Below are 21,410 nucleotides of genomic sequence, written 5' to 3' on the forward strand. Positions count from 1 at the left end.
TATATATATATATATATATATATATATAAAGCTTTACAAGCACGGAGCTTAAATCGCGCGAAAGTAAAAAAGATGATCGTCTAGTCTGGGAAGCTTATGGTTTGAAATTATTTTTGCGTTGGTTTATTTGAAATAATACTTTATGCATGTATATACCCTATATGCATTTATTAAAGACGTTGTATGTTTTTTTTATGCATACCTACACAGAGAACACATGTATATACGTGTAGCCTTCAACGTAGAGAGCTCCGGAAATAATATTTCTATGGGACGTTCACACGCTTCAAGCGATGATCAACCTTCTACGTATCCTACGCGCTTATATTATTTTAAATAATAATAAGAAGAATATATACCGAGAGAAAGAAATAACTATTAATATATATATATGTGAACATATGTTAATTCGTTAATCTATGAAACAATTACACCGATCAATTAAAGTATGAAATTGAAATTTGATTTGTCTTCAAAAGTTGGCTGTTGTTTTTAGAACAATGCTCACTGTTATTTCATATATTAACTGAATTATGCACCTTAACGGTAACATATATATCTATACGTTTACATCTATACTGTTTATTAAAATTGAACGCACCCTTTCCGTACTCGTACCTAGCAGTATGCGCGTTGCACGCACACTGGTTTGTGTTTACGTCATCGTCGATAGAAAAACGACGAAAGTAAATACGTCGGAAATGTAATCGAAATTTGTACTATTTTCCTTTGTTTTCCTTTTTTATTATATTGGCATAGTAAACTGTATGAACTATTGCATTGATTCGACAAGGATACTTTTTGTGCAAGTAATATGTACGAGTTTGTACGGATCAGTGTACGTATATGAATCGGTTATCCTTCAAACGGTTGGTCTAATCTGATATAAAAGATCGCGATCTAGCCGAGAAGGAGAACAAAAGAGAGAAATAATAATAAGAAAAAAAAAAACAAATAAAAACTGAGAGAACATCGCGTTTCGTTTAGATCACAACAAGCTACACCGTTTAAAGCACGGCTTCTCCTGTTTTCCACTGGGCTTTTTATAATCCTCTGGAATATTAGGACTCTCCTCGATGATTTTCTTCTTACCGTCGTCGCGTTCGCCGTTGCAATTGGTTGCAGGATGATGCGCATTCGGCGCTGGGTTATCAAAGAGCACCGCCGCACGCCGAACTTCTCGTTCTGATTTTCGTTGCGATGAAGATGGCACGTAACACACGACACACACACAGAGAGAGCGAGAGCATGCAGAGAAAAAATATAGAGACTCACGGATAATAACGAAGGGTTCCGTGTCAGGGACCGAGATTATTAGGTCAAGGGGGTTTGTGTGTCGGGATTATTCGGGATTTGTCGAATAAATGGACAATATTTTGGTGGAACGGGAGGTTGGTTTTGCATTACAGACCGGTGGCCGAAGAGTCGTGGCGTCGCGAGGGCGGCACGTTGCTGGCGTTGCTGAGGTAAACCGTGGCCGCTGAGGAGGGCGACGCCCCTGTTTGACTGTTTTGGCTGTTGCTGCTCGAACTGCTCGAACCACTGCCCACGCTTCCTGTGCTGCCAGCTAGTCATGCAACCAATCCAACCAAAAAACAAAAGAAAATACGAGCTAGTTTCAGCCATCATCCAATAAGCGAGAGAGAACCAACGAAAGTAACACAAATGGGATACAAGTATATATACCATCATACAGGCCATTCTCAAATTTGCGAATATACATAACTTCATATAACTTTATTTGCTTGCTTCGACTATTTACAAGTTAACTTCTTATATCGCGTAAACTCGTCTCGCATAAGATGTTTCGAAGCTTGCATTCAAGCACAAAGTGGTCACTTCCAAACATTTTTATGCAAGTACACCATTGCAATTGTATCAACTTTTTTTCTTATTTCAGCCTGCTGAAGCCACCCCTGAAGTTATGCTCACATATTTTCAGAATACCTCTGTACATTTATTTGTATACGAAAGAGAAAAGAGAGAAAACGATATTTGAAGTTTTTCTAATTATTTGGGAGCTGTTATAAATACCGATAAAATGTTTCAAAGTATTGAGAACACGATGATGCTTCGTCCCTCTAGTTTTTCTTTTTCTTTCTTCTCATCTTTCTTTCTTTTCATCTTTCTATACTTATCGCGTATTCGAGAGAAGGAAAAACACAAAGTCGGGGAACTTAAAAATGTACTCTGGAGACGGTACAACAACACGTTGGTCCAAATGTTAAGAAAGCAAAATACAATAATATATCGATGGATTTGAGAGAGATAGATATTAATTATTCTTACAATTAATTACTATATCAATTAGACAGTTTTGACGAAAGCGGACAGTACCGAGGATCGAGAGTTTGCGGATATTGCAATGCAATGCAATATATGACATCGTGATAAGGATAGTGCTCGAGTGATTCGCCAAAGGACGATATCATATCTACGGTGCTTAGAAACATATGTGTGTTTGTGTGTACGAGTGTGTTTCTGAAATATTTCAAAGCTTGGACTCGGTATGAAAACGAATAACGATGATCGCGTGCGTGACTATGGGAATGATTAGATAATTAGTAGAATAACGAAAGGTTCAATAATCTACTTACTTTTTTATAATCCTGTAGCTCGTAAATTCTCGAGGCGATGATTTGTTCTTTTTTTTTTATGACAAATTATGTATGAGTAATGATATAAATTTGATCTAAGGAATGACGATTATGATCAAAGAACGTGGTGATTGGCGTTTGCTTGTGCGTGAATAAAACCAAGTCATGCTTCGATTCTAAGGGATATGTGCTTTTTACAAAATCTATACACGCAGCCATCTTCTTACCATCAATGTTCTCTCTACGTTGTCCATAAACGTTGGATTGAGGAGGAATGCGAGCCACGGTGGCGTAGCCTAATGCAACATTTTCATCGTCGCCACTTTGCAAGTTACGTTCATCTTTAATCCTACAATCATTCTAAAACGTAACGTCACGTTTCTTTTCGCGCGTAACGTTTTAATATGCATTTATTAAAAACGTTCTTTTCTCGTCGCTTTATATCATTCTTCTAACGCGTTAATCGCAGTATCCTAAACGAACTAACCTACCTTCAACGGGTTACAACGAACAACTTCGAATCTACGTTCGCTAAGTCTAATTTTCTATTACGAACTCTAGTCTCGTGCGATATGATCAGGAATAGTCCTAAAATAAAATAGATTTGCATAATAGAGGCTAAATTAAGTAATCGGGATCCTTTTCCGAATGCATTATTCTTATCATATAAATATAGTATTTCGCATGGGCTAGTTTTGTTGAAAACGGAGAAACAATCTCGAAGAGGCCAAATCACTTTTGGACTAATGCACTCAAGGTCTCACGCATTTACCTTGCGCTCCTTGAAGGAGTACAGCGGCTAATCCAAGCGGACTGGCCGTGGGCTGCACTTGAGCATGACCCGTTGTCGGTGGACTCTGATTTACAATTTGTGCCGTTTGCGCTTGGCCCTGATTGGTAGTAGTGGGTTGTTTGTTGACGAGACTGCTCGTAGCGCTATCTATCAAGGAGAAAAGTGCTCCTCCTGGATTGCTCGGTGTAACACCACCGCTGGAACTCGATCCTTCGTTTGGAAGAGATCAAAAATAATATCTTTCAACAATTTCAGGATAGTCTTTATTCAAAGAAGAACGTGCCAAAGCTAGGGATAGAATTCGGACTTGACGATTGGAGTCCTTTCATCGATCTGGCGCGTCTCATGACCGCGTTTCGATCGCTATGCTGGCGCTGGGGGGGGGGCGGGGCGGTGGAAGGACAGGATGCTGCAAAACATTGCAACCGATAACGTTTGGTTAGTCAACCACGCCATTTGTTTGTGTGTTAGACGTCAAACGCCGACGACATTTTCTTGAAGCTTACGACCTTGCAAACGAACAGAGAGAAAAAGCGTTCCTGAAATAGATCGTAAATTGGGTATCCGTCTACCTGGTGTACTCAGTAGTTCGTTCGGCTCGAAACTTGTGAGTTTCATTAAAACTACTCCTTTTGGGGAGAATTTTCTAATGGGTAGAAAGTTGGTCGCAAAATTTTCTTCCTCGAAAGGAAAGTCCTTTTGAAGCGTACGATTCGATCACGGATGAGATTTGTTTTATTTTTCTTTCAAAAAGAATAAATAACTTTTCTGCCATCGCACATATGTACCTACGTATGTATGTATGTATATATACATATATACACAATGGACTTAGGTATTAAGGTACTCTCCAACAAATTGAAACGTCACTCGAAGTAAACAGAAGATTCGAACGAAAGTAGAACTACGCGAGGTTGCGAGCTAGTCAAAGATTTATCTGTCCGTTTGTCAAAACGATCGATCGGTCGGATAAAAATCGATCGTCCCTCTTAGCTCCTGGATTGAAGGATTCAAGAAGAAAAACACCCACCGTGATTGTAGTCGTTGCTGTTCGATTGTACTTTCGACGAGCTTGCGGTGGCACCGATCGTAGACATTTCCGATTATCTTCCTCGAAGGTACATCTCGAAGAAGAACTCGATTCGAGATTGATTCGATGATCGATTTGAGAAATACTAGAAAACTATTCGCGATTAATTCAACTATTACTATTCTACTGACCGATGATGAAAAAGGTGGAACGATTTTTCTATACACCCGCGTACTTTTTGAAATGATTAAGGCATAAATTAATATGCCAGTTAAATGCGAGTTACTCTATCGAACGAACTCTGCGGACTACTTCGGATCTATTTTGAAGATCTAATGCCAAGAGGACGCGCGCGGAGACAGGTCTGTCCATTGATGCGATGCGAACCCCGTGCATTATATACATTTTCTTTTACATTGTTTCCCTAAATGTTGTTCACAAACATTTTCTATATCATTTTCTTATTTTTATATGATATATCAAAATCATAACCTTCGACCTATCGACCATTTACTAATACTCAATTTCTTCTTTTTGTAATTACTTCTTTCCCTTCGTATAGCGCGCGGAGTCAAATTCGAGTGTTCGTTAGTTCGCACGAAAAGACACACGGACACATATACATATATTTATTTAAAAGTTTATCGTGCAACAAAGAACAAAAAAAAAAAGAGAAAATCGCGAATACGATTAAAAGTAATCATCAGTCGAGCGAGCATGAACGATTAGTTCGCTTCCTTGGAGGGAGCTTGTAAGAGAAAAATAGAGATGGAACGAACACAAATTAGAGAGAGAGAGAGAGAGAGAGAGAGAGAAAGTGGGGGGTGGTTGGGGTGGGGTTTGGAAAGACGGCCGATCCACCGTACGATTTAGCGGATAAGCTGGAACAAACAGGGCGCAACAAAAGCTCGATTTCGAAGCTCGACAAGAACTTTTTTTCTATATACCTATATATACATACATATATGTGTATTCATATACATATATAGATATAGATATAAATTTAGGGGAAAAAAAATAGAAGAGGAAAAAAAATAACATTCGCCTCTCGGAAACGGACAAATTTTTGTTCGATATCAACGACCCTCGTCATCCCTTCGAACGAAAGTAACTTTTTTTCCGATCATTTTCCTTCTTTTTTTCCTTTTTTTAACAAATGAGTGTGTGTGTGTGTGTGTGAGAGAGAGAGAGAGAGAGAGAGAGAGAGAGAGAGAGAGAGAGAGAGAGAGAGAGGGATGGATATTAACATGTCTGAAAAAATGATTTCCACTGGCACGCTGAAACACTTTTATTATTAATATTATTTCTCTTTTTTTTTCTTTACCCCTACGCATACGCATATATTATTATATATAAGTATAAAATGTATATGTGTGCAATATTGAGGTGCGATTTTTCGTTTTAGTGTGCCAACGTGCCAAAAAGAAAGAAAGAAAGAAAGAAAGAAAAAAAGAATGAGAAATATAATAATCGTAATCGTGGTAGATTATTTACACGCGTGTACGCGACGATATCACTCGGGGATAACACGCATGTGTTACACACGTAAATAATTATTTTGATATATGAAATATATGTATACATATATGCGTTCGAAGATGATATTTAATTATATAGAAAAATGATATGTCCAATTATTTTCGACAAAAATGAAAATATGCATTTTAAATGTACGACAAATAAATATGTATACACAGAAGAAAGACTTTGAAACGTTGCATAATGTTTCTTAGCCTTTCTTTGATTTTTTTGTTCGTTTAGTTAATTAATGTTTTTTTTTTTTAATTAGGTTACCTTCGGGTTCTTTGGCAATGACCGTGCTGCTCCGGTCGACGCCGCCCTTCTTATCCTCTGTACAACATACACACATACATACATCACCTAAATACGAATATGTGATAAGATACAATTACCTAATGCATGTTCTTTTTTTTTTTTTTCTTTTTAATATTTTTGTTTTCTTTTTTCTCTCCTTTCTTTCATACCTTATTTTTTAATATATTACTTGACACTTATATATAGACACATATGTACACGTACCATTGCATACATGTATTTATTTTCTTTGTATATACATATGCCAGTATATACTTATATTACAGATTTTTGTTTTTATTTGGTTGCAACGATATCATTCATTTATATGGATACGAAAATCTTAAACGAATGTAAAGAAGACAAATTGTTAATCGTAATTTTAAACTAACGTAATAGAATTTGATCATTTTGAAAATGAATTTTTGTCCAGTGAAACCAATCGATCATCATGCTTTTAGCGACACCGATAACAAATGATAACAAATATATACTACGCCGAGGGACAAGACTCTTTCTATTTCATTGGAACCGTTTTTATATCTTTTGGATTTTTTTATTCTTTTTCTAATAAGTATGTCAGACAAAAATGCAACACAATTTATGCGAATGTTCGTACGTATGTAAAATATTTACAAAGCGAACGTTTAATACAGCTTCATAATTTTTCTTACTATTTTTTTTTACCCGGCAATTATTTCTTTTTTTTAATTAACATCTACGAAAATTTGTATTTAAATGCGCACGAAATTATGACCCTGGACTAAGTTAACAAAAGTAGGAAAAATTGATCGTGTGTGTGATTTATTTTATATAACAATTATTCATATTATAAAATATATCACAAAATGAATGTTTCATATATTTTGATTTTACATTAGTCCACTGTCGTAATTACCAATACAAATATATTTTTGTATTGATTTGGTCGTTGCCAAAAAGTATGGGCTTTGATGCGAAAAAGGGAGATTATATTAATTGATGGACCAATTGGAAGAGACGATTTGAGATTTATTATATGAATATAAAATCAAAAAATAGATGTGTATATATATATATATTTTTTTATATATATATATATATATATAAAAAAAAGAAAAAAAAAAAGAAAAAGGTAAAATAAAAATAAAAATCACACGGGAGAAAGTGCCGGAATGGTGCAGCGCACTTTTAGCGATCGTGCGTATCTTTCTCGATGCGTCATGAATAGATCATGACTCGAGCAGTGGTGATAAAAAAAAAAAGAAGTAGCAGGGGGAAGGGGGTGAGGTGTGAAGTTGAAGAAAAAAAAACGTGCAAGACTTTCCCATTCCTAAATTCAAAATTTGTGATAATCGATGATAAGAAAAATAAGGGTGAATTCGAACAACGTGTCAATTAATAAAGAACGAATGACCTCGATCATATATTTTTCTTCTAACAATTATTCAATAGATCAATCAGCAAGAAAATTCATCAGGATATTAGTTTCTCGTTGTACAATTTATTATAAAATTCGTTCCTTATTTTATTACTATAGTCAAAATAATTAATAATAATTTTCAACTTCCAATCGGTACCAAACGTACAGATACATTTACATACATGTGTACATACGCATTGACCAACTTTTTCGTAACGTACAACAAAAGATAATAGGAATAAAACGTTTTTGTTATTCACAATGCAGAAGATTTCTGAATGGCCGTTTAAATCATTGGCAAGTAAAGTAAGTTTATAAGCATCAATGTGTATGTATATCTGCGTTAGCCATTTGTAACGCTTATATATGTAAATGCAATACATAGAAGGTAGAGTAAATACATAGGCACGGCTCATTGGCAAGATGTATAATAACTAATAACCATAGTACAAGACATATCCTTTCGACATGGACAATTTAAAAGTAGACGTGCAAGAACCGAACAAAGCATCATGCATCGTATCAATCGTCATAAGTAAGCGAAATGGACGACAAACGGGGACGATTGAAAGCGCAACAGCAGCTTGAGATAAATGTGGTAATACGATTTACGAAACGGAAACAAAAATAACGCCTAGTAAAAAATATATATATATATATATATATATATATACATGTATATATATTTTGTTGATAATAAAATTTAAAAAAAGATTTCCAAAGAGATGCAGTCAAGAGGAGAGATATACGGATTTGATTGTTGTTGAATCGATCATTCCGTGTGATTGGTGCCAGGTTTTCATAAATCCATAACACCGAATTGAAAATCGAATATGTAATAAAAACGTAGGCAAATATAATGCGAGAGAGAGAGAGAGAGAGAGAGAGAGAGAGAGAGAGAGAGAGAAAGAGAGAGAGAGAGAAATAGATAGAAATAAAAGAGAGTGGGCGTGAAATAGAATCGTGTATGATGTGTAAATTGATGCTAGGAATAGAAAGAGATATATATAGAGAGAGGGGAGTTTTCTTTTATTATTAAATTTATTATTAAATATAGTATGAAAAAGTGTACGTGTGAAATTCGTAAGGAATTTGACGTCATTGATTTGTGCAATGACTAAAAAGTGCAACGACCAAGATTTTTGTTACAAGATTTAATTTAAAGGCTTAGGTAGGGAAAAAAACGATGAAAAAAGAAATAGAAAGACAGACACACACAGAGACAGACATATCCGGAAATATAATAATAATAATTATTTGGAAAAAGAAGAGAATATTATATCGAGTGTGCAGAATGGGAGAGAACAAAAATTATATATATATACATATTGAAGAAAAAAAAAAGAAACCAAAATATTAAATTGATATGAGATGCGTGAGTCGATATCTTGGCTACCGACGAACATCTAACGCTATATACACACCTAATTTGCGTACATACCTAAAGTAAGTACGTAATACGTCTAATCGTCGAATCTAACATCGGCAAACGACGAAAAAACATTTATCTATGTATATATAGCTATATATAGCTACGATGCATTCACCGTTTAGTAGCAACAAATTCGAAATGATCAAACTAAAGTTGCGATCTATCGACATAATATTATACCGTTCGATCGTACAGTTTGTTTTGGTTTGTAATTACAAACTCGCGTGTAATTTTTCTATCTATGCGGACATACACGCGAAAGCAAACGAGAAAGCTGCTACTTTAATATATTAGGTACTTAAAGTATACTAACGTTGCTATCTAGAGACACAATAATTAATCGTCGTTTGCGAATTTAGCTTTAAGGAAAAGCTTCTATACGCATGTATCTATTTCGCGATATTTTTTCTTTTTCTTTTACTCGTTTGAGAAAAGTTCATCGCGATATTATCGTTTAAGTATCTACCTATAGTTTATTTTTCTTTTCTACTGAAATCTATAAATCTAATCTCGCTAAGTTTTCTCACCAAGGCAGCTAACGCACCTAAGAAGAGAGATAAATGTTCGATAAAAAGGAATGAATTTGATTTATTAACTGATAGTGGTGGTAGTTTTCTCGTAGAATGAATTATTCGCGGGCTCGTACATTCTATTTTTACTTTTAACTGAAAAATTTGCCGAATAGATTTTCATGGCGCTATTGTAGATCGATAAACTTATTACGAGCGTGCTAATTGGATCTCATCGTCGCAATAATGAAATATTTATCATCTATATATACATTTATGTATATATATATATATACATGTATGTATGTATACGCGTTATATGGATCGGAACGATTCGCGAATTTCAAAAATGTTTCACTTTTCAACAGCGATCCCCCATTTAACGATTTTTTTTTTTACTTGCTATTGCAATTATGAAACAATAAAAAGAAAAAAAGAAATAAAGTGATTTCATTCTTTAAAACGTATCCGAATAATCGAGCATAATGAATATATTTGATATTAAATGTACTCATTAATTAAATATAATATTAAAACAATTATTAATTAATATTACAAAAAAAAAAGAATTCTCATACTTTTACGTGTTTCAGATTTGTGAGAATACTATTATTACTTTTTGATATTTTTCACGATATATCTATATGTGCAGTAGATCAAAATTCATGATTTTTTTGTTTTTTTTTTGAAAACGGATATCGTCCTCCTCGACATATATCGTATATGCAAATTATATTATATAATATATATAAATAAATCTCTCTGGCTTTGAAAAGGCGCCCTTAAACTAACTACTGGTTACGTTATTTAATAGCATTTGCAATAAATATTTAACTAATGAAAAAACATCGGCCAAACTTTTGATTTTCGCCAAGTTACTTTGCTTTCGATGTAATTGTTTTACTCACGGTTCGCATTCTCGATCCACTGTATCAGTGCTGCAAAATTCCCACGAATTTTACAACACACGGAAATATAAATATATCTTTATGCAAGCCAGACATCGCTATCATATTCGATAACATATGTTAATGAGAAGAACAGAAAAAAAAACAAAGAAAGATAGATCGATAAAAACTTGTTTCTTTTTTTAATTATTATTATTATTTATTTTTTTTTTCTTTTTCATATCTTTCTAATTGATTATTTTCCCTGAGAAAATCCAGACGGGCTTGTCGAAGTTTTTCGAGAGAAAATAAAATTAATATCTACGTACGTACGTAAGAAAAAAAAGATAACAAAAAATAGAGGAATAATAAGTAAGGAAAAAAAAGAGGATTTCGTTTATGAAAATTAATAGATCACTTTTGTTTCACTCCTTTACGTGTTATGGATTTGTGAGCATACTATAATTCTATCTTTTATACCTTATTACGATTTATGCATATGTGTGGTAATCAAAATTCACGGGGTTTTTTTCTTCTTTCTTTTCTGATGGGATCATTGTACTCGGAAAAGAATATCGTTCTCTTCGACACCGATAAATTATTCGTCGGAGAAGGATAGTGTAAAAGGGATTTCAAAGTGAAGTGTGTGAACGCGTAATGGTGCAGTGCCTGGCGCTTAGAAGCAAATGAAATTCATTTGGCATACTGTGTAAAGGATCAAGGAAAAATGCCTTGGGAATGCATGCACGCAAAAGGATTTTTCGTTATTCGCGTTGTCAAATTTATTTTCTCCTTCGACTACTACGTGTAATATAATATAATATATATGTATATATTGAAAGGAAAATAGAGATAGATAGATAGAGATAGAGATAGAGAGAGAAAGAGAAAGAGAAGAGATCAGGAAATTGAATTAAACGAAATACATGAAGAAAAAAGAAAAGAAAAGAAAAGAAAATAAACTGAGAAGAAAAGAAGTATACTACGTAACACGATGATGATTTTGCGTGCTTGTGAAAATTTGTCGATATAAATGGATAGACAACGAATGGCGAAATTGATCGAACGGAGATTGTTGTCTCGTTATCATAGTCATTATGAGTCAGTTAGGATGAAAAAATACGAGTCCTGCACTATACAATCAATGTTTCTTCATTAATTTATGTATATTTTTTGATCCTTTTTTTTTTTTTGATAAGGTACCCATTTTCAATTCGATCGAATTTCTCTATCTATCGCGAAGATAATGATTATTGATAAGTATAATAAACCTTGCCGTTAAGCGGGTGTCTGCCACACAAAATGCCTACCAGCGCTCACGAATTCAAAACAACTTTCCAACATGTAAGTAAATGGTGTCAAAGAACGTGTAACACGACGATCAATAGCGAGCGATCGAGAGGAGCAAGTTTGAGAATGCACGATGCTTTCAAGAACATTTTTGAGAGTCATGAAGTATTTCAAAGGGGCGAACAAATTTGGAGAAGGAGATAGGAATAGGATATAAGATCGAATAAGAAAGAGAAAGAGAGAGAGAGAGAAAGAGAGAGATAGCACAAAAAATACATATACATATATCTGTACGCATATACTAGGTATGACATTTTAAAACGAGTTACCTGAATAACTCACATTGCTATCGGTGTCGGAATAAAAATATTTCCGACGAAATTTACTTGATTTCGAGAATGCCATAATTTCATGTTATATGTACGCGTAAAGTATTACAGTTCCTATATTACGAGTTACGTATTTATCGTTTGTATTTTTTTGTTATATAAAAAATATTTTTTATGAAACCAAATAAGTTTTGTCCTACATATTTGTTCCTTCCTATCACCAATAGCGATCGAGATATTTGGATGGTATTTCGTTTTAAGTAAGTTTTATACGTACAATATTTTGAATTTTATTTCTATAGATACACTTTATATATGTGTATGTATAGAAAAAACTATATATGTAATTATATAGCAATTTAGAGATTAGAAGAGGGAATAAGGAATTGTATGTGTATGTGTTAAATAGATTGAAGTTTATATATCAAGGAAAAGAGTGTTCTGAAACGGAGAACAAGGGAATGGGAATAGGGGAAAGAACAATCGATTACTCTACGATTAAATACTTTTGAGGGTAAAACAAAATAGATAACGTTCTCGATATATATATATCTGTATATACCTACACGTATGCGGATACGCACAAATTTTTAATTCGTGGTTCTCGTATACCGCAAAATTCAACGAAGAGATTCGTTAAGAAAATTTGAGGATAGGCCATCTCAAAGGAATTCTCTTCATTTTTGGTAAATAAATCTTACAGTAATATCGATTCAACAATGACGATACTATCTACCTTACAAAAGTATGCTTGTATGTATGTACAAAGTTTACAGAATTGATTATTTCATTTAAATTCGATTCTATGGATTTTGGGTGCATGCATGACTATCATTAGTATAATTAGAAAACATTTTTGTTAATACTATAGATAACCTATCCTCTGCATTGTTCAATTTACTTAATTAAATTCATTTATTTGATCGAAAAGAAAGATAGAAAGAGAACAGAAAGTTTAAATTTATTTGTCTAACAATCGTTTAAGTTCGCTTAACGAATCTCGAAAATATTTATATATACCTTTATTAGTAAAATTTGAACAATCGAGGAATTGGGATAGGGAAAACAATAAGGAAATTCATTAACGTGTTGCCATTCGACGAATCCAATAGGAAAAAATGGATTTTTCTTGTTTAATTAAAGATAGAACAAAAAAATAAATCCGAATGGCAATTCGTTAATTGAATTGAAATTAGAAATCGAGTTACCAATTTGCACGTGATAACCGAAGATCATGATCTGTTTCAGTAACGAATCAAAGTGCGTGCACGTGTCGCAGTACGTTCCATTTCTTTTCATTTGATTTACTTTTATATATTTTCTATTTTTATTTTCTTTTATCTAAAAAATGAAATAAAAATCCAGCACGTGTCGTAAGATTTTTACGGTCATATTTCTTTCGTGAATTCATAGCTTCTTCTTAAAAAAAGTAATTAAGAAAGAAAATTGAAAAAATTTTCATATTTGAGCGAGAAAATCCATCTTTCTCTTAAAAAATATGTAAAATATTTGTTATATATGAATGTATAAAAATATATAACAATAGACGATGACAAATCATATGTCATATCTATGTTCAATACGTATTTTATCGACAAAAAATGATGAATAAAAATATATATACACACATATATGTGCAAGTATGCATACAATAAATCATTGAAGTATTCATTGCCCCCCATTATAAACTTTAAATAATAGATATTTACTTGTAACTGCAATATTAAAATTTAATCAAAATATAATGATTATATTTGTAAGTATTACTTGATGTATCCTCCTTTGCATCTTGATGAATTAAGGAATTAGAAAAATATTAGATTACAAGCAAATATTAATCATTTAATTGACAATGGGGATATAGAAATATTCTTGTGACTGAATGTATGCATATATTTTGGAGTTTCTCCTCTTCGTGCACTCGCAACATTTGTTTTTGGATAGAAAAAAACGGTTTGATAAAATAGTTCGATTAAAAAAAAAAAAAAAAAAGGAAAAGAAAAACGAAGATAAATGAATCGAACACAGGCGACGCAGACATTCGTTCAATATTAACTCGATACCAATATATTTGTATTTTGATCGAGAGAGCACAAAGATGGAAAAACGAGTCTCTTACCTTTGACATCGTCATCCTCGATCGTTGTGCTGCTGTCGGTGGATTCCTTCACCTGAGAACCATCGCCCTTCTTTGTGATGATACTTCGACCTGGAGTGCGCAGAGGGTTTTTCAGTAAATCGATATTGGAAGCGTGTAATAGTAGAAGTAATAGTAGTAGTAGTAGTAGTAGTAGTAGTAGTAGTAAATAGTACGAGTATCTTAAGAAATTCTTTTTATGTTAGATATAGATAGATATATATTATTTTTAAGAGACAACAAACGAAAGAAGAATAGATAGATAGATAGATAGATAAATAGTGTAAGAGCGGGAGAGAGAGAGAGAGAGAGAGAGAGAGAGAGAGAGAGAGAGAGAGAGAGAGAGAGAGAGAGAGAGAAAACATTGGAGAAAAATAGCGAACACAAATTCAGAACATTAAAAATTGGAAAAAAGCTTTTTTTTCTTTAATTTTACCACAAATTTATCCCAATTGTTGTCTGCGAGCATAGACAATGATTTGACGTGAAAACAAAAAAGAGCAGAAATAAAATCTTCAATCAGAATGAAGATTTTATGAAATTTTTCGTTTGTTAGGTTTACTCTCTCTCTCGTTGAAAGCGATTAAAAAAAAAAAGTATTTCTAATTTTTGTAGAAAGACTGTAATTATTGTACCAGCTATAATAGGGGTTTAGAAAAATAGAGAAGGGAGTTTCCAGAAAGCTAATTTCAAGAAGGAAGGAAATGACGTAGAAATAGGATACAAGAGAGAAAAATATACAAAGATTACAGAATAAACGGAAGTGAAAAGAAACAAACGTGCACAATCATCTAGATATTATATTGAAATCATGCAATTGTATTTTTTTTGTCTTAAGCTTTCAAGATCATCACTTGTTCACGATTCCAACGTCATATCTCTTTTTTTGTTTACTTGGCATAAGTAAAAATACTTGTTGTTTTTTCTTCTCTTATTTTTACGGAAGTAAAATTCACTCGAAAGCTCACAGATATTAATAAATATATTATTGTAATTAGAAAATAATAAAGTATGCAAATAACACGCGTGCACTAACCGTTATCATAAATTAAAATTAAATTTATGCGGAACCACGTGCAAGTTATAGAACGGATATATTTATTCACTTAGTTTATTTTAGTTGGAAAAGTGATATGCTCAAATAATATAATAATAACCTAATAAAAAGCTCGAAGTAAAAAGAAAAGTAAAACTTGAAATATTTAATTTTGAAAACTATTTAAATAATTTAAAATAAGAAAGGAAATTAGCAAAGTAAAACAAAAATTGATAAAAAAGAAACGAAGCAAGATTATCAATAAGTATTATAGATGCAAAATAAAGAAAATGGAACAATTGACATGCCAAATGCAATTCAGAGACTATTTATTACCAACATTCGTTTCGAGTCCTGCGATTTCTGAGAATTAAGATTTTCTTTACGATTCAATGAAGATATTGAAAATTATGTAACAACCAAGTTATTCTCAATTAGTAGTTAGGTAAGTATACATTTATTTTTAGAGATAACGAGAAGAATTATAATTCTATTTATTACATCGTATATTTGGACTGAATTATAAATAAGCATTTCGTTCAATAAATGATCATTTTATGTACATGAATAATGAAGTATCAAAAAATGGTACGTTTTTTAGTAGAATATTATTAATTAATATTAATGTTATTGTATGCTGATCATTCATTTTAAATTGTATTTCCAAATATTTGTACTAATTTATCACGTATCATTTATATTACATGCCGATGTTATAAAATAATGACCATTATTTAACTAATAAATTTACATAATTTGCATAAATATTAGAAAAAATAGGATGAAATTGCAGAAACTCGATAGAATGGATTTATTAATTTTTATAAGCGAAGATATATAAAAAGAAGGAAATTGAAAGAAAGTTAATAAAGAAGTAAGTAAGAAAGAAATAAATAAAGTAAGAAAGAAAATACAGCTTGTCGAAAAACTGTTTCGTAATGTATCGTCACGTAGTCGTAAAATTGTTCAATTTTTCAAATATAACTCTTGCTATTTTTTTTAAGATAAAGAAAAGAGACAACGCACGTTGATAAAGTTAAATAAGAACTTTCGATCGTGTGTTAGTGAATAAGCACAGCACCTCCGACCCGCTTCGTGTCAAATGAAAAATAGAGTACACCTTTTGTCAAAAAATAAACAGAAAAATAGATTTTAACACAAAATGATTCAATGAGAAAATTAATGGCAGAACGGATTTGTTTGTTTTTTTATTATTACATGATTTGCGATAAATGTATGATTTGCCCGTGTACGTTCTCCTTGATTTTTACGTATTGATTATGCAGAAAAAAAACATTGAAATAACTTCTTTTGAAATAATCTATCCGAATCTATTCGTTCTCATGTTTAACTCCGCTGACAATATTTTCTTGAACTTCTCTAGTTTCAAATGATTCATAATTATATATAAATTTAAACTATATTAGATTGTATTTTTTATTTTAATCGAAGTTTGATTGTTGGGGCTTCGCTATTTTACTTCTCCTTTTGAATTACAAGAAAAATAAAAGAAAAGGAGATAAAGAGGATGGATAGTTTGAAACTAAAAAAAATATAACAAATGGATAAGAGTAGAAAAGTAGATCAAGAATAAAATTAAACCATTTTTGTTACATTAATTGCAAATCTCTACGACAATAATAGACCTAAAACTTGAACGATATTCTGTTTTTTCGTTACGCGTGTGGGTATTAATTTTATTCGGATAAGCATTACCTTCGAAATATCTTAGGTCAATGAAAAGTTAACCTAAAATGTTAGATACCTGTATATTTTATAGATAGAAGATTTGTATTTATGCATTTATGTATAATACATTTAACGTTATAATAAAAATAATCTACTCACGATTAATATTTGGAATATCCATGGATGAAAAAATAATGTAAAACACACATTCGCGACTAATTATTTGTTCGAGTTAATATGTATTTTAGTATGTCGTACTATAATTAAAAGACGAAATATAAATCAAGTTGGTGATACTAGTAGTGTGTGGTAGTTCCTGGTAGTGGATTAAAGTCACGAGAGTTGCAATATTAATACGCGCGAAAAACAACTCGAAGATTTTACTTTTTGGTGCTGCCATCTAGCTTACAAATATGCAAATAAACGCGCGTCTTCGATATCAAACAACTTTTTCTAAATGTTTTTATTCAACATTCATATATAAGAACTGATTTTTATATTTTATTATATTATTTTTATAAGAAAAAAAAGAACAAATTAATTTCATTTCATTGTTTTTAGCTATTACAAAAGTTCCGAATGAAATATTCATATTGCATATATAATTTTGAAATAGAAAGTGAAATTTTATTTGGGAGAACGTACAAGAGGATCAATTAATTAGGAAATGTTGGATAAAACAGCGAGAGAGAGAGAATAATGAGTGAAATATATATAGAAAGAGAGATTCTTTTAGTCGATCGATCGATAATCGTTTGTTAAAGAATTGCCGTATATTACTAATCTTTTTCCAAAGAAAAAAGAACACGTTAACGATTAATTAAGAACTATGCATATATACGTGAAATTGCAATCCAATATAGATTGATCGACGAATTATTAAATGTATATGTTTCATTAATGAAATATGAATATGCTGTGCAATAGTATGTCTTCCATTTAATATTGTCATTATTATAACAATAATTCAACTCATTAGATTTAACGACTTTTCCAAATAGGTATCAGTAGGAGTTCAATGAATATATTATCAATAAAATCTTTACCAAAAAAAAATTTCGAAATCATCGATAGATTCATAATGTGTTTTGGATTTGATAATACTTAGAGAATAATTCTAATCAAAAAATTAGTCAATGTGTTAGGCAAAGTGTACTTCAAATAATTGAATTAAATGATAAAGGATATACACAAACTAACAGATTATGATTAATGAAAATTTATACGTACAAAGTACGTATAAGTTCATTGATCCCTCTAAGAGTGTGCAAGATGCTTCAACTATTCGACTAATTGTAAGAAAAAAATTGGGGTATTAAGAGTGGTGGTAGGTTGTAGGGGTAAGTGGTGGGGTGAGATCAAAGGGAGACATTCTAAGTAGACGTCTGATGCTATTTATGTGTCACACGCAAAAATGTGCGTTGGTCGGTCAGTGGCGTAACCTCAAACAAATTTTATATTTCTTTCCTTTTGGATAATTTAACATTTTTTTTTATTTTAGCTAACTAAGAAAAGTTTGATAGAAATGGTCGTTGGTAGAATGGTTAAGCCACTGATGTGTATTCGTGTAATTATGTATGTGTTCTGTATTAATATATATATATGTACATACGTTAAAACGTGAAATCCATTAATCTATAAAATATCCAAAGTGACCAGTTGAACCACCATGAAATTGAAATTGATGTCAAGTATAAAAAAAATATTTTTCGATTTGTTTATAACACTATATATACTCGCGCACATATGCATATCACTTGCATAGGAAGAAAACACACAACACACACGCGTATACGCGACGCGAAAAAAAAATGAGATATTTATCTAATATAGATGTTAGACCTTCGGAAGCTCGAACAAGACTAACAATAAATACGAACAACTATGAAATATACCCGAAGATCAATACGTTACGAGTGCGGCGACGAAATTTGCTATAGAATAAAAACAATTACAATAGAATATAAACACCGAGAGAGAACGAAAAGCTGTTCCTTTTCATGAATTTAACTTCTACACATCTCCTCTCTTCTCAATCGTTGTTCTTCTCGGATTCAGACAAGACGTGTTAGACGTGTTCCTGCATTAGGTATTCTACATTTTTTTACTCGTTTACATTGCATACGATGTTTTAGATCCTCCTTTTCAACGATGCTCTTCTAATTAATAATATTTCAATAATTATTCACGTTAAATGTATTTCCTCATATACGATGCTCATATATGTAGATATTTACGTATCACTTTTCAGGAGTACACACACTCGCGTACATATGCATATCACTTGCATAGGAAGAAATCACACACACACACACACACACACACGTATACGCGACGCCAAATTAATTTGATACTTATCTAATATCGTTGTTTTTATGCTCGACATCAAGTTTCAATTTCATGGTTTATATAATCGATTTTTGTAAATGCATGTGAAATGACTAGTATATAATTAAATTATTGAAATTCACGTTTTAATAGTAACATATATATACACACAGAAAAATGTATGTATGCACTTCCTCGTGCATCTATCGAGGGATGCTTACGAGCACGCGTGCGCATATGCTACAGTCGGATAGACGTATATATGCAGGTATATATTATACACGTATTATATGTATGTTTTATACATGCATATAATATATAGTAATTTTTGTATATAATATACAATTATAAATCGTATATAAAAATCAGGTAGAACAATATTATTTCCACATTTAGAATTATAATTAATACGAATTAAATAATACAAGTAAAATGAAGAATGAGAAATAAATGAAAGAAATAAAAATGGTTGATTTAAATTAGGAATTATTCATGTGCTTTCCAAATTTATATATTTGAGATTTTGATTCTAATTAATTGAATGAAAGGAAATAAGTAATATTTGAAGTTTAATCGCTAATGGTATTATCTTTATTTAAAAATATAAAATTCGAAATGTGGATTAAAACGATGATGAGAAAAAAATGTACATATCAGAGGTTGGAAATATTGAAATCTTGTTAATATTACGGATAAAACACTTATATGCAACGCGAATAATTATTGCAATACAACATAGCACAATCATTCGGAGGCACTCTCGCAAGTGGACCGAAACAGTTGAGAGATTTTATGTTTCGATCCTAAAACTTATTATTTTTCTATTACATATTCAAATTTGTCTACTTTGTCTACCAATAAGACAGAATACGTTCGTATTATTTATATGTGTATGAAGTATAAGTTAGAATAAAACTATTTAAATTTAGATTTATTGTAACCAATGACGCGTATTTTTCGAACAATGATTGGAAGAAATACATGAAAGATACTTAGAAAGACTTCATCGATCATAAGAAAAGTATTTTCAAAATGACTATAATTTATCGTCAATCAAATCGATTGAGCATTCATTTTTTTATCATTTGCAATTAATAACCCGTGACTAATGTTTGAAAATCCTTTAGAAGAGTATTTTAATTTGATGTATCCTCGCATTACTGCACTCTCGGTTGTGTATACAAAATGGACATTGACGTTAAACGTCGATGCTTGCTTTGTCGAAAACGATGCGGATATGTAACTGAAAATGATTCATCGACAATTTTCTACTATTATATTTACTCATGTAATCGTTTGTTATTGAAGATATGTAGGAATGCATATATGCGTATCCAATTAAAACGAATGGATGAAACAAAAGTTTTCATTCTTTTTCCAATGGATTATTCCTAACGAAATTTTCAAAATTTCGAAGCATGACTCGTTTGGTGATTAGGGTCAAGTTAAAGATGACATGGACGAGAAGAAAACTGCTTGAGTCCACTGCGACGATGATTTTCGTTACCCAGAATCATGGATTATTATAATAAAATAAAATAAAAAAAAGACATGAAAAAAATAATAAAGAAAATGTCAATAATTACGTATCATTCGAATGAATTACGAAGCAAGAAAAATATTCGCTTGTTTGATTATTTTTTCTGGGTAACGTTGAACGGTCCTTGCAGGATATATGAAGTGCGAGCTGAGTGCATCGACTATGAGGATAATACGAGCACTTCGTGGATGGAACATCTCAAAAATGTTTCAATTGTGCTACGTTGAGAGAGCAAGCGAGGGAGCGAGCGAGGATGAAATTATGATGATTCGTTAGCGAATGAAATGAGAAGGAGAGCGAGAGAGAGAGAGAGAGAGAGAGAGAGAGAGAGAGAGAGAGAGAAAGAGAAAATGTACTTTTCAGCTTGGCCTTGAAACGATCATTTTCAGCAGCTTTTTCTCCTCGAGAACGTTTCAGCCTCGCTCCTCTTTAATTTTGGGATCATAGGAAAAGAAAATGTTATTTGCTCGATCGTCTCGACAGAGATAGGCTTTTTCAGATTTACAATTAGTTTTGTGCATGAGCAAGAATTTTGGGGGCTAATGGAATAATACATGGAAAAAAAAAGAAAGAAATACGGATGCTCTATATCGTTT

At 32.0% G+C, this 21,410-nt stretch overlaps 1 protein-coding gene across 17 annotated transcripts in view; it reads right to left on the minus strand.

The window, feature by feature from the left end:
* The window catches only part of LOC106784523 (calcium/calmodulin-dependent protein kinase type II alpha chain), a 65,963-nt gene that overhangs the window by 6,331 nt on the left and 38,222 nt on the right, over positions 1 to 21,410 (minus strand). For 3 of the 17 annotated variants that reach the window (XM_014744153.1, XM_014744156.1, XM_014744152.1), the window contains exons 11-15: positions 14,204 to 14,293; positions 10,487 to 10,516; positions 6,215 to 6,271; positions 3,370 to 3,600; positions 1,412 to 1,567 (exon numbers count right to left, since the gene is read on the minus strand). In XM_014744153.1, the coding sequence (XP_014599639.1) occupies positions 1,412 to 1,567; positions 3,370 to 3,600; positions 6,215 to 6,271; positions 10,487 to 10,516; positions 14,204 to 14,293 (564 nt within the window). Of the gene's footprint in view, positions 1 to 753; positions 1,186 to 1,411; positions 1,568 to 3,369; positions 3,601 to 6,214; positions 6,272 to 10,486; positions 10,517 to 14,203; positions 14,294 to 21,410 lie in introns of those variants that run through there. The other 14 variants (XM_014744168.1, XM_014744166.1, XM_014744165.1 and 11 more) reach the window with 10 other exon arrangements.

The sequence above is a fragment of the Polistes canadensis genome, unplaced genomic scaffold (genome assembly GCF_001313835.1).
Source record: "Polistes canadensis isolate GaletaPanama2010 unplaced genomic scaffold, ASM131383v1 scaffold_37, whole genome shotgun sequence".
Classification (NCBI taxonomy): domain Eukaryota; kingdom Metazoa; phylum Arthropoda; class Insecta; order Hymenoptera; family Vespidae; genus Polistes; species Polistes canadensis.